The sequence below is a fragment of the Bufo bufo genome (genome assembly GCF_905171765.1).
Source record: "Bufo bufo chromosome 3 unlocalized genomic scaffold, aBufBuf1.1 SUPER_3_unloc_2, whole genome shotgun sequence".
Classification (NCBI taxonomy): domain Eukaryota; kingdom Metazoa; phylum Chordata; class Amphibia; order Anura; family Bufonidae; genus Bufo; species Bufo bufo.
The window spans coordinates 105,443-116,149 of record NW_024399987.1 but is presented as its reverse complement, the minus strand read 5'-3'; the positions used below and the strand labels follow the sequence as shown (position 1 = coordinate 116,149).

The 10,707-nt window shown below is 55.5% G+C and overlaps 4 protein-coding genes across 4 annotated transcripts; 1 reads left to right on the top strand and 3 right to left on the bottom strand.

Annotated features, from left to right (window-relative positions):
- Positions 1-259: 259 nt before the first annotated feature.
- Positions 260-642, bottom strand: LOC120982833 (histone H2B 1.1). Its single transcript, XM_040413015.1, has one exon. The coding sequence runs from the start codon at positions 640-642 to the stop codon at positions 262-264; it is 381 nt and encodes a 126-aa protein (XP_040268949.1). The 3' UTR covers positions 260-261.
- A 2,883-nt stretch (positions 643-3,525) lies between these two features.
- LOC120982829 (histone H3) lies at positions 3,526-4,056 on the top strand. Its single transcript, XM_040413010.1, has one exon. The coding sequence runs from the start codon at positions 3,537-3,539 to the stop codon at positions 3,945-3,947; it is 411 nt and encodes a 136-aa protein (XP_040268944.1). The 5' UTR covers positions 3,526-3,536; the 3' UTR covers positions 3,948-4,056.
- Positions 4,057-4,809: 753 nt separating this feature from the next.
- LOC120982830 (histone H2A type 1-like) lies at positions 4,810-5,316 on the bottom strand. Its single transcript, XM_040413011.1, has one exon. It carries the CDS (start codon positions 5,223-5,225, stop codon positions 4,833-4,835), a length of 393 nt encoding a protein of 130 aa, XP_040268945.1. The 5' UTR covers positions 5,226-5,316; the 3' UTR covers positions 4,810-4,832.
- Positions 5,317-8,512: 3,196 nt separating this feature from the next.
- Positions 8,513-8,972, bottom strand: LOC120982831 (histone H2B 1.1). Its single transcript, XM_040413012.1, has one exon. It carries the CDS (start codon positions 8,970-8,972, stop codon positions 8,592-8,594), a length of 381 nt encoding a protein of 126 aa, XP_040268946.1. The 3' UTR covers positions 8,513-8,591.
- Positions 8,973-10,707: the final 1,735 nt, after the last annotated feature.

The window sequence follows — 10,707 nt, the reverse complement described above, 5'->3', positions numbered from 1 at the left end:
CTCGTCCTCCTGTCCTGCACTGAGCGGCCGCACAGCCTCTCCCCAGGGAGCGCCACACTGAGGAGGATGATGGGAGTAGTGATCGGGCATGGAGGAGGAGGGGAGCTTGTATTGTAACTTCCGATAGCGTTACCGCATCTCATCTAGCTGATAGGGAGGAAAACCGCAGCCACTGTGAGAACAACGGGGAGACACGGGAGCAGCTCCGCTGGAGACAGGGTGGGGGCTCTGAGAAGAGCCTTTGGGTGCGGGGGGCGGCGCTCACTTGGCGCTGGTGTACTTGGTGACGGCCTTGGTGCCCTCGGAGACGGCGTGCTTGGCCAGCTCTCCGGGCAGCAGCAGGCGCACGGCGGTCTGGATCTCCCGGGAGGTGATGGTGGAGCGCTTGTTGTAGTGAGCCAGGCGGGAGGCTTCCCCTGCGATGCGCTCGAAGATGTCGTTGACGAAGGAGTTCATGATGCCCATGGCCTTGGAGGAGATGCCGGTGTCGGGGTGGACCTGCTTCAGCACCTTGTAGACGTAGATGGCATAGCTCTCCTTCCTGCTCTTCCTCCGCTTCTTGCCGTCCTTCTTCTGAACCTTGGTGACGGCTTTCTTGGAGCCCTTCTTGGGCGCTGGGGCGGACTTGGCTGGCTCGGGCATTCTGACTGAGGACAAAATCTCGTCTGTTCTCCTCCTGCCACCGCGGCGGTATTTATACACGGGCCATGCAAATGAGCTGCTGCTGACTGCGCGCCGATCTACTGGAGGAGAGGGTCACGTGGTGTCTCCGCTTCTCCCAATTGGCAGCCTCACATCCATTCAGCTGAGCCGGGGGCGGAGCAAATAGAGAGGCGGGGCTCACATCCATCCATTCAGCAGAGCCAGGGCGGAGCAAATAGAGAGGCGTGGCTCACATCCATCCATTCAGCAGAGCCGGGGGACGGAGCAGCAAGAAGGGAGGGGCTCACATCCATTCATAGAGCTGAGTCGGAAAGCGGAGCAGCAGGAGGGGCAGGGCTCATAGCCATCCATTCTGCTAAACCGGGGGGCGGAGCAGAACTCACATCCATCCATTCGGTTGAGCCGGGGGGAGGAGCAGCAGGGCTCGTATCCATCCATTCAGCTGAGCCGGGGGGCGTGGCTAACATCTCTCTTCAGTCTATCAGGGCCTCGCTGCTCTGCTGATAACCGCCCCTCACTGCGCGCCGCCCCCTGCTGGTAGTGATGCCGCCGCTGAGTGTACTGTGCCTGCAGGGGGGTCGTGCGCTCTATCCCTGGACACCAGCGCAGCGATGGAGCCGCTCTTCTCCGCACAGTGAATACGGGACTGTTCTCCCCTTCTCCGGTGGGGAGCGGGAGAAGGCGACCACTGACGGGTTAATACTGAGCAGGCTATGGGGGCGGGGCTATAGAACTAGTACCATGGCTTTTGAAATTCCCGCTCAATTACTGTCCGGTTAGAATTCAGCGGCCGTGGACAAGCTCCGCCCCCGGCTCATCTGAATGAATAGATGTGAGCCCCGCCCCTCCTGCTGTTCCGCCCCCGGCTCATCTGAATGAATAGCTATGAGCCCCGCCCCTCCTGCTCCGCCCCCCGCTCTTCTCAGAGCCCCCCCCCTTCTCTAGGACGGAGCTGCCGCATTGTGTTAATACATGGAAGCCTCATGTCCGAGGCGGATTATTCCCTCATTATAGACCAGATCGGGAGGATGAGGGGGAGTAGTGATTGGACACTGAGGATGAGGGGAGTAGTGATTGGACACTGAGGAGGATGAGGGGAGTAGTGATTGGACACTGAGGAGGATGAGGGGAGTAGTGATCAGACACTGAGGATGAGGGGAGTAGTGATCGGACAGTGAGGATGGGGGGAGTAGTGATTGGACACTGAGGATGGGGGGAGTAGTGATCAGACACTGAGGATGAGGGGAGTAGTGATCAGACAGTGAGGATGGGGGGAGTAGTGATCGGCCAGAGAGAAGTTGGGCAATGAGGAGAATGAGTGAAGTAGTTATATGGTACTGAGGATGATTAGGGGAGTAGTGGTCAGCCAGTGAGGAGGATGAGGGCAGTAGTGATCTGCTAATGGATGGATGTGAGCCCCGCCGTGCGCTCTATCCCCGGACACCAGCGCAGAGCTGGAGAAGGGGGCGGAGCTATAGAACAAGTGCTTTCCAGTGATTGGCTGATCTCTGGCTTTTGAAATTCCCGCTCAATTACAGTCCGGTCAGAATCCAGCGGCCGTGGAGGAGCAGTCCATTACACACAGGGGACGAACCCTCTACAGCAGAAATGTCTGCCCGTTCTCGCAGCAGGTCAGGAGCGGTAAGTGCCCCTGTGTGACGCCCGGACCATCAGCGCCCCTGTGTGTAATGGACTGCTCCTCCACGGCCGCTGAATTCTGACCGGAGTGTAATTGAGCGGGAATTTCAAAAGCCAGAGATCAGCCAATCACTGTAAAGCACTTGTTCTATAGCTCCGCCCCCTTCTCTGCGCTGGTGTCCGGGGATAGAGCGCACGGCGGGGCTCACATCCATCCATTAGCAGATCACTACTGCCCTCATTCTCCTCACTGACTGACCACTACTCCCCTCATCATCCTCAGTACCATATAACTACTTCACTCATTCTCCTCATTGCCCAACTTCTCTCTGGGCGATCATTACTCCCCTCATCCTCAGTGTCCAATCACTACTCCCCCCATCCTCCCGAGTATACGATCACTACTCCCCTCATCCTCCCGATCAGTGGTCTATAATGAGGGAATAATCCGCCTCGGACATGAGGCTTCCATGTATTCACACAATGCGGCAGCTCCGTCCTAGAGAAGGTGGGGGCTCTGAGAAGAGCGGGGCGGAGCAGCAGGAGGAGGGGCGGGGCTCATAGCTATTCATTCAGATGAGCCCCGCCCCCATAGCCTGCTCAGTATTAACCCGTCAGTGGCCGCCTTCTCCCGCCCCACACCGGAGGAGGGGAGAACAGTCCCGTATTCACTGTGCGGAGAAGAGCGGCTCCATCGCTGCGCTGGTGTCCAGGGACAGAGCGCACGACCCCCCTGCACGCACACAGTACACTCAGCGGCGGCATCACTACCAGCAGAGGGCGGCGCGCAGTGAGGGGCGGTTATCAGCCGAGCAGCGAGGCCCTGATAGACTGAAGAGAGCGGCGCTGACAGGGTTAACCAGCCCCCTATTCCTGCCCGCAGAAGAGCCGGAGCCCCCGCCCGCTGTGAGCGGAGAACGAGGGCAGAAGGGCGGAGTGGAGCTCGTCTGAGGAGGAGGCGGTGGGAAGAGACTGACCTCCCGCTTCATGTAGGAGGGGCTTATTACCTGGAGACACGCCCATCAGCTGGGACTGGCGGATAGGATGGGCTCCGCCTCTTGTGAACGATGATTGGTTACGGAAGTTTTTGCGGGCACATCATTGTACGAATAAACTAATAGGGATGTAGGGGTGTGGTTTACATGAGCCAATGAGGACGAGGCCGGGAGTATAAATGATCTGCACGGTCCGCTCCTCGCCTCACTCTCTTGCTGTGTACAGATCTCTGCAGAGCCATGGCCAGAACCAAGCAGACAGCCCGTAAGTCCACCGGCGGGAAAGCTCCCCGCAAGCAGCTGGCCACTAAGGCCGCCAGGAAGAGCGCCCCCGCCACTGGCGGAGTCAAGAAGCCTCACCGCTACCGGCCCGGGACCGTCGCTCTCCGGGAGATCCGGCGCTACCAGAAGTCCACCGAGCTGCTCATCCGGAAGCTGCCCTTCCAGCGCCTGGTGAGAGAGATCGCCCAGGACTTCAAGACCGACCTTCGCTTCCAGAGCTCGGCCGTCATGGCCCTGCAGGAGGCCAGCGAGGCTTACCTGGTCGGGCTCTTCGAGGACACCAACCTCTGCGCCATCCACGCCAAGCGGGTCACCATCATGCCCAAGGATATCCAGCTGGCCCGCAGGATCCGAGGGGAGAGGGCTTAGATCTGCGCCCCGCACCCAACAAAGGCTCTTCTCAGAGCCACCACCTCCTCCAGAGACGAGCTCCACTCCGCCCTTCATCCTCCACCTCTGCTCACAGGAGGCGGGTTAACCCTTTCAGCGCTCTGATCAGTAAGAGCAGTTCCTTTATTCTAAAAGCGCTCTCTGTATCTCCCCCCGTCTATCAGGGACTCGCTGACCGATAACCGCCTCCATCCTCCCTGCCCCCCGCCATCTCCTCTCAGCGCTGCTGGGGGCGGAGCTATAGGACAAGTGCTTTACAGTGATTGGCTGATCTCTGGCTTTTGAAATTCCCGCTCAATTACAGTCCGGTTAGAATTCAGCGGCCAAACCCTCTACAGCAGCAATGTCTGCCCGTACTCGCAGCAGGTCAGGAGCGGTGATGTCCGATTCATGTCGGAGGAGGGGAGGCCAGCAGCCAATCAGAGCGGAGGCGCACACGGTCCAGGGAGTCGTGCACTGAGTCTAAGAATCCAATGATCCGACTTCTAGAACAATACACGGAGTCTCTGACCGGGCTGCAGCAGTATAAAGCCCTCGCAGTGCTGTCCATAGAATAGAGCGCCCCCCACTCAGTATAATGCCCAGATTAGTGCCCCCAGCCCCCCACTCAGTATAATGCCCAGATCAGTGCCCCCCAGCCCCCCCTTCCTAGTCCTCAGTCCGGTCACCACTGATCGGACACTTACCTATCCGGCTCCGGGTCACTTGTCACCAACTGAAGCCAATGATCCAAACTCCCCACCTCTAGTCAGGAGCGGTAAGTGCCCCTGTGTGACGCCTCCTCCACAGCGGAGATCAGCGGCATCGCCAGCTCAGTCGTACAGACCATGTGGGGGGCTCTTAGAAGAGCCTTTGGTTCCGGGCTCACTTGCTCTTGGCCGACTTGGTGCTCTCGGTCTTCTTGGGCAGCAGCACGGCCTGGATGTTGGGCAGGACGCCTCCCTGGGCGATGGTGACGCCGCCCAGCAGCTTGTTGAGCTCCTCGTCGTTGCGCACGGCCAGCTGCAGGTGGCGGGGGATGATGCGGGTCTTCTTGTTGTCGCGGGCGGCATTGCCGGCCAGCTCCAGGATCTCGGCGGTGAGATACTCGAGCACAGCGGCCAAGTAGACGGGAGCGCCGGCGCCCACCCTCTGGGCGTAGTTGCCCTTGCGGAGGAGCCTGTGCACTCGGCCGACCGGGAACTGGAGCCCTGCCCGGGAGGAGCGGGTCTTGGCCTTAGCCCGGACTTTGCCTCCTTGTTTGCCGCGTCCAGACATCGTTCTCTACAGCAGAGCACAAAACAGCAACGAAGACTCTGATGTGTGTGATCCGGAGGAGCCGCCTCCTGCCGCCTTTATAGGCTGCTGCTCCGCCCCCAGCGCCGCTCATTGGGTGGATTAGAAGCCTCCAACGGAGACAAGACTCGTGAAGAAGCCAATGAGAGGCGCGGGGCGTGGCTTATGACGCGGGTACAGGTCACATGACCGGCTCCTCCTGTAGATCAGCAGCTCATTTGCAGTTGGGGACTATAGGCGGGAAATTCAAATGAGCGACGAGATCCTGAGCTCTCCCAGTCAATAGGAGCAGAGCTCTGGACCCCGCAGCCGTTATGTGCCCGTAGGAGCGGAGCCTCGTCCTCCCGCCCTGCACTGAGCAGCCGCACAGCTCGCTGATCCGCAGCCATTCATAGCGGGAGCAGAGCTCAGCTGAAGTGTATAAGGGGAGCAGTGATCTGCCAGAGAGGAGGATGAGGGGAGTAGTGATCGGGCACTAAGTATGAGGGGAGTAGTTATATGCTATTGAGGATGATGAGGGGAGTAGTGATTGGGCAATAAGGAGAATGAGGGAAGTAGTTATATGGTATTGAGGATGATTAGGGGAGTAGTGGTCAGCCAGTGAGGAGAATGAGGGAAGTAGTGATCTGCTATTAATGAGGGGAGTGGTGATTGGGCACTGGGGAGGATAAGGGGAGTAGTGGTAATATAATATGGAGGCTGCAATATAATGTGTAGGCTGTAATTTAATATGGAGGCTATAATATAATGTGCAAGCTGTAAATATGAAGGCTGTGATATAATGTTGAGGGTGATATAATATAGAGGCTTTAATATAATGCGGAGGATATAATGTAATTTACAGGCTGGTAATATGGAGGCTGTAACATAATGTTTAAGCTGTGATGTAATGTAGAGGCTGGTAATACGGAGGTTGTAATATAATGTGCAGGCCGGTAATGTAATATAGAGGCTGTAATATAATGCAGAGGCTGGTAATATGAAGGCTGCAATATAATGTAGAGTCTGTAATATAATGTAGAGGCTGTGATGTAATGTGGAGGCTGAAAATATGGAGGTTGTAACATAATGTTTATGCTGTGATGTAATGTAGATGACGGTAATACGGAGGTTGTAATATAATGTGCAGGCCGGTAATGTAATATAGAGGCTGTAATATAATGCAGAGGCTGGTAATATGAAGGCTGCAATATAATGTAGAGTCTGCAATATAATATGGAGGCTATAATGTAATGTAGAGGCTGAAAATATGAAGGGTGTAATATAATGTTGATTGATAATACAAAATGGAGGCTGTAAAGTAATACGGAGGCTGTCAATGAATATGGAGGCTGTAACATAATGTTTAAACTGTGATATAATGTATAGGCCGCTAATAAGGAGGCTGTAAATATAATATGGAGACTGTAATGTAGAGGCCGGTACTACAGAGGCTGTAATATAATGTGGAGGCCGTAAATATAATATGGAGACTGTAATGTAGAGGCCGGCACTACGGAGGCTGTAATATAATGTGGAGGCCGGATATGTAATATGGAGACTGTAATGTAGAGGCCGGTAATACGGAGGCTGTAATATAATGTGGAGGCCGTAAATGTAATATGGAGACTGTAATGTAGAGGCCGGTACTACGGAGGCTGTATTATAATGTGTAGGCCGGAAATGTAATATGGAGACTGTAATGTAGAGGCCGGTAATACGGAGGCTGTAATATAATGTCCAGGCCAATAATGTAATATAGAGGCTGTAATATAATTTTGAGCCTGTAATGTAATGCAGAGGCTGGTAATATTAAGGCTGTTATATAATGTGGAGGTTTGTAGTATGGAGGCTGTAATGTAGAGGCTAGTAATATGGAGGCTGGAATATAATGTGGAAGCTGTAATATTATATGTAGGCTGTAATATTATATGTAGGCTGTAATATAATGTGGAGGCTGTAATGTAGAGGCTGGTAATATGGAGGCTGTAATATAATATGGAGGCTGTAATAGAAACATAGATGTAAGGTGGAGGCTATAATGTAATGCAGAGGCTGTAATAGAATATGGAGGCTGTAATATAATGTGGAGGTTGATAATATAATATAGAGACTTTATTTTAATGCGAAGGATATGATGTAATTTACAGGCTGGTAACATGGAGGCTGGAAAATGAAAACCACCAGCACTTCTGAGCTCAGCCAATCAGAGCTGGAGGGCGGGGCCTGGTTTCCTGGAACAGCCCCGCCCCCAGAAAGGCCGCCTCTCCGTGCAGTTCTCTTTCTGGTCCGCCCATGCTCCATATAAAGGAGGGCTCTGGGCTGAGCAGTCACTGCTCTCTGCTCCTCACACCTAGAAGATGTCTGGTCGCGGTAAAGGAGGGAAAGGGCTCGGGAAAGGCGGCGCCAAGCGGCACAGGAAGGTGCTCCGTGATAACATCCAGGGCATCACCAAGCCTGCCATCCGCCGCCTAGCTCGCAGGGGAGGCGTCAAGCGCATCTCCGGCCTCATCTATGAGGAGACTCGCGGGGTGCTGAAAGTCTTCCTGGAGAACGTCATCCGGGACGCCGTCACCTACACCGAGCACGCCAAGAGGAAGACCGTCACCGCCATGGACGTGGTCTACGCGCTCAAGCGCCAGGGCCGCACTCTCTACGGCTTCGGGGGTTAATGCTGCCGCCTCCTCCGTCCTCACAGCACAAAGGCTCTTCTCAGAGCCGCCCACATCTTCCCGGGGAGGAGCTACAATTCCTTCTGCGCTCCGCCACTGAGGGGTTAACACATCAGGAGATCAGCGGCGCCCTGTGCTCAGTACAGCCGGAGGTCTACATTACAGAAACCCCCCAGTAATCTGTAAATCCCGAGCCCCGGGTGTTCTCCACCGCAGCTACGAGACGAGCTGTGCTCGGAGACTGAGGAGTTAATCCGTCCCGCCAATGAGCGGCGCTGGTACAGGTCACATGACCGGCTCCACCTGTAAATCAGCAGTAACTATAGGCGGGAAATTCAAATAAGCCAATGAGCGACGAGATCCTGAGCTCTCCCAGCCAATAGCAGAGCTCTGGACCCCGCAGCCGTTATGTGCCCGTAGGAGCCTCGTCCTCCTGTCCTGCACTGAGCGGCCGCACAGCCTCTCTCCAGGGAGCGCCACACTGAGGAGGAGGATGGGAGTAGTGATCGGGCATGGAGGAGGAGGATGAGGGGAGCTTGTACTGTAACTTCCGATAGCATTACCGCATCTCATCTAGCTGACAGGGAGGAAACCCGCAGCCACTGTGAGAACAACGGGGAGACCCGGGAGCAGCTCCGCTGGAGACAGGGTGGGGGCTCTGAGAAGAGCCTTTGGGTCCGGAGAGCGGGGGCGGCGCTCACTTGGCGCTGGTGTACTTGGTGACGGCCTTGGTGCCCTCGGAGACGGCGTGCTTGGCCAGCTCTCCGGGCAGCAGCAGGCGCACGGCGGTCTGGATCTCCCGGGAGGTGATGGTGGAGCGCTTGTTGTAGTGAGCCAGGCGGGAGGCTTCCCCTGCGATGCGCTCGAAGATGTCGTTGACGAAGGAGTTCATGATGCCCATGGCCTTGGAGGAGATGCCGGTGTCGGGGTGGACCTGCTTCAGCACCTTGTAGACGTAGATGGCATAGCTCTCCTTCCTGCTCTTCCTCCGCTTCTTGCCGTCCTTCTTCTGGACCTTGGTGACGGCTTTCTTGGAGCCCTTCTTGGGCGCTGGGGCAGACTTGGCTGGCTCGGGCATTCTGACTGAGGACAAAATCTCGTCTGTTCTCCTCCTGCCACCGCGGCGGTATTTATACACGGGCCATGCAAATGAGGAGCTGCTGCTGACTGCGCGCCGATCTACTGGAGGAGAGGGTCACGTGGTGTCTCCACTGCTCCCAATTGGCAGCCTCACATCCATTCAGCTGAGCCGGGGGGCGGAGCAAATAGAGAGGCGGAGCTCACATACATCCATTCAGCAGAGCCAGGGCGGAGCAAATAGAGGGGCGGGGCTCACATCCATCCATTCAGCAGAGCCGGGGGCGGAGCAACAGGAGAGGCGTGGCTCACATACATCCATTCAGCAGAGCCGGGGGACGGAGCAGCAAGAAGGGAGGGGCTCACATCCATTCATAGAGCTGAGTCGGAGGGCGGAGCAGCAGGAGGGGCAGGGCTCATAGCCATCCATTATGCTAAACAGGGGGGCGGAGCAGAACTCACATCCATCTATTCAGATGAGCCGGGGGGAGGAGCAGCAGGGCTCGCATCCATCCATTCAGCTGAGCCGGGGGGCGGGGCTAACAGCTCTCTTCAGTCTATCACGGCCTCGCTGCTCGGCTGATAACCGCCCCTCACTGCGCGCCGCCCCCTGCTGGTAGTGACGCCGCCGCTGAGTGTACTGTGCGTGCAGGGGGGTCGTGCGCTCTATCCCTGGACACCAGCGCAGCGATGGAGCCGCTCTTCTCCGCACAGTGAATACGGGACTGTTCTCCCCTTCTCCGGGAGGACGGTCGTGGGGAGCGGGAGAAGGCGGCCACTGACGGGTTAATACTGAGCAGGCTATGGGGGCGGAGCTACAGAACAAGTACGTTACAGTGATTGGCTGATCTCTGGCTTTTGAAATTCCCGTTCAGCGGCCGTGGAGGAGCAGTCCATTAGTGATGGGAAGTTCGGCTCTTTTAGGTGAATCGGTTCATTTGAATCAGCTCATTCAAATGAACCGATTCATGAATCGGATCTTCGGTTCACTTGGTGAGTCAGACTGCTGAGCTGACTCGCAAGTGCTAGCCCCGCCCCTCCCCGCCCACCAACCAATCACCGACCAGAGCTGAGGGGGCGAGGCCAGCACAGCACACTGCAGCTCTGACTCGAGTCCTCTGAGCCGTCTGTACAGGGAGTCTAAAGGAATCGAATGAGTCACAAGAATCTAAAGATCCGACTCAGTCAGTGACTCATTCGATTCAAGAGCCGAGAGTCACTAGAACAGGTTACATTACACTGAGGCTGTCGGCTCTTGTTGCAGCAGTGATAAGGAGCAGAGATAAGAGAAGGGACAGATGACACAGTTTAGATTACAGGATGAATTACATTAACCCTTTAGAATCAAATTGGCTTCTCAGGAGATATATATGTTAAAGGCATCTCATGTAAACCCACCCTTAGTTATATAGCTACTGAATGAGATGCCTTTAACATATATATCTCCTGAGAAGTCAATTTGATTCTAAAGGGTTAATTTAATTCAACCTATAATCTAAACTCTGTGTCATCTGTCCCTTCTCTTATCTCTGCTCCTGTCCCTTAACCTTATCACTGCTGCAACAAGAGCCGACAGCCTCAGTGTAATGTAACCTGTTCTAGTGACTCTCGGCTCTTGAATCGAATGAGTCACTGACTGAGTCGGATCTTTAGATTCTTGTGACTCATTCGATTCCTTTAGACTCCCTGTACAGACGGCTCAGAGGACTCGAGTCAGAGCTGCAGTGTGCTGTGCT

What these genes read in the sequence shown, in the direction of transcription:
- LOC120982833 (XM_040413015.1), bottom strand. Translation starts at nt 642, where the DNA reads ATGCCCGAGCCAGCCAAGTCCGCCCCAGCGCCCAAGAAGGGCTCCAAG.
- LOC120982829 (XM_040413010.1), top strand. Translation starts at nt 3,537, where the DNA reads ATGGCCAGAACCAAGCAGACAGCCCGTAAGTCCACCGGCGGGAAAGCT.
- LOC120982830 (XM_040413011.1), bottom strand. Translation starts at nt 5,225, where the DNA reads ATGTCTGGACGCGGCAAACAAGGAGGCAAAGTCCGGGCTAAGGCCAAG.
- LOC120982831 (XM_040413012.1), bottom strand. Translation starts at nt 8,972, where the DNA reads ATGCCCGAGCCAGCCAAGTCTGCCCCAGCGCCCAAGAAGGGCTCCAAG.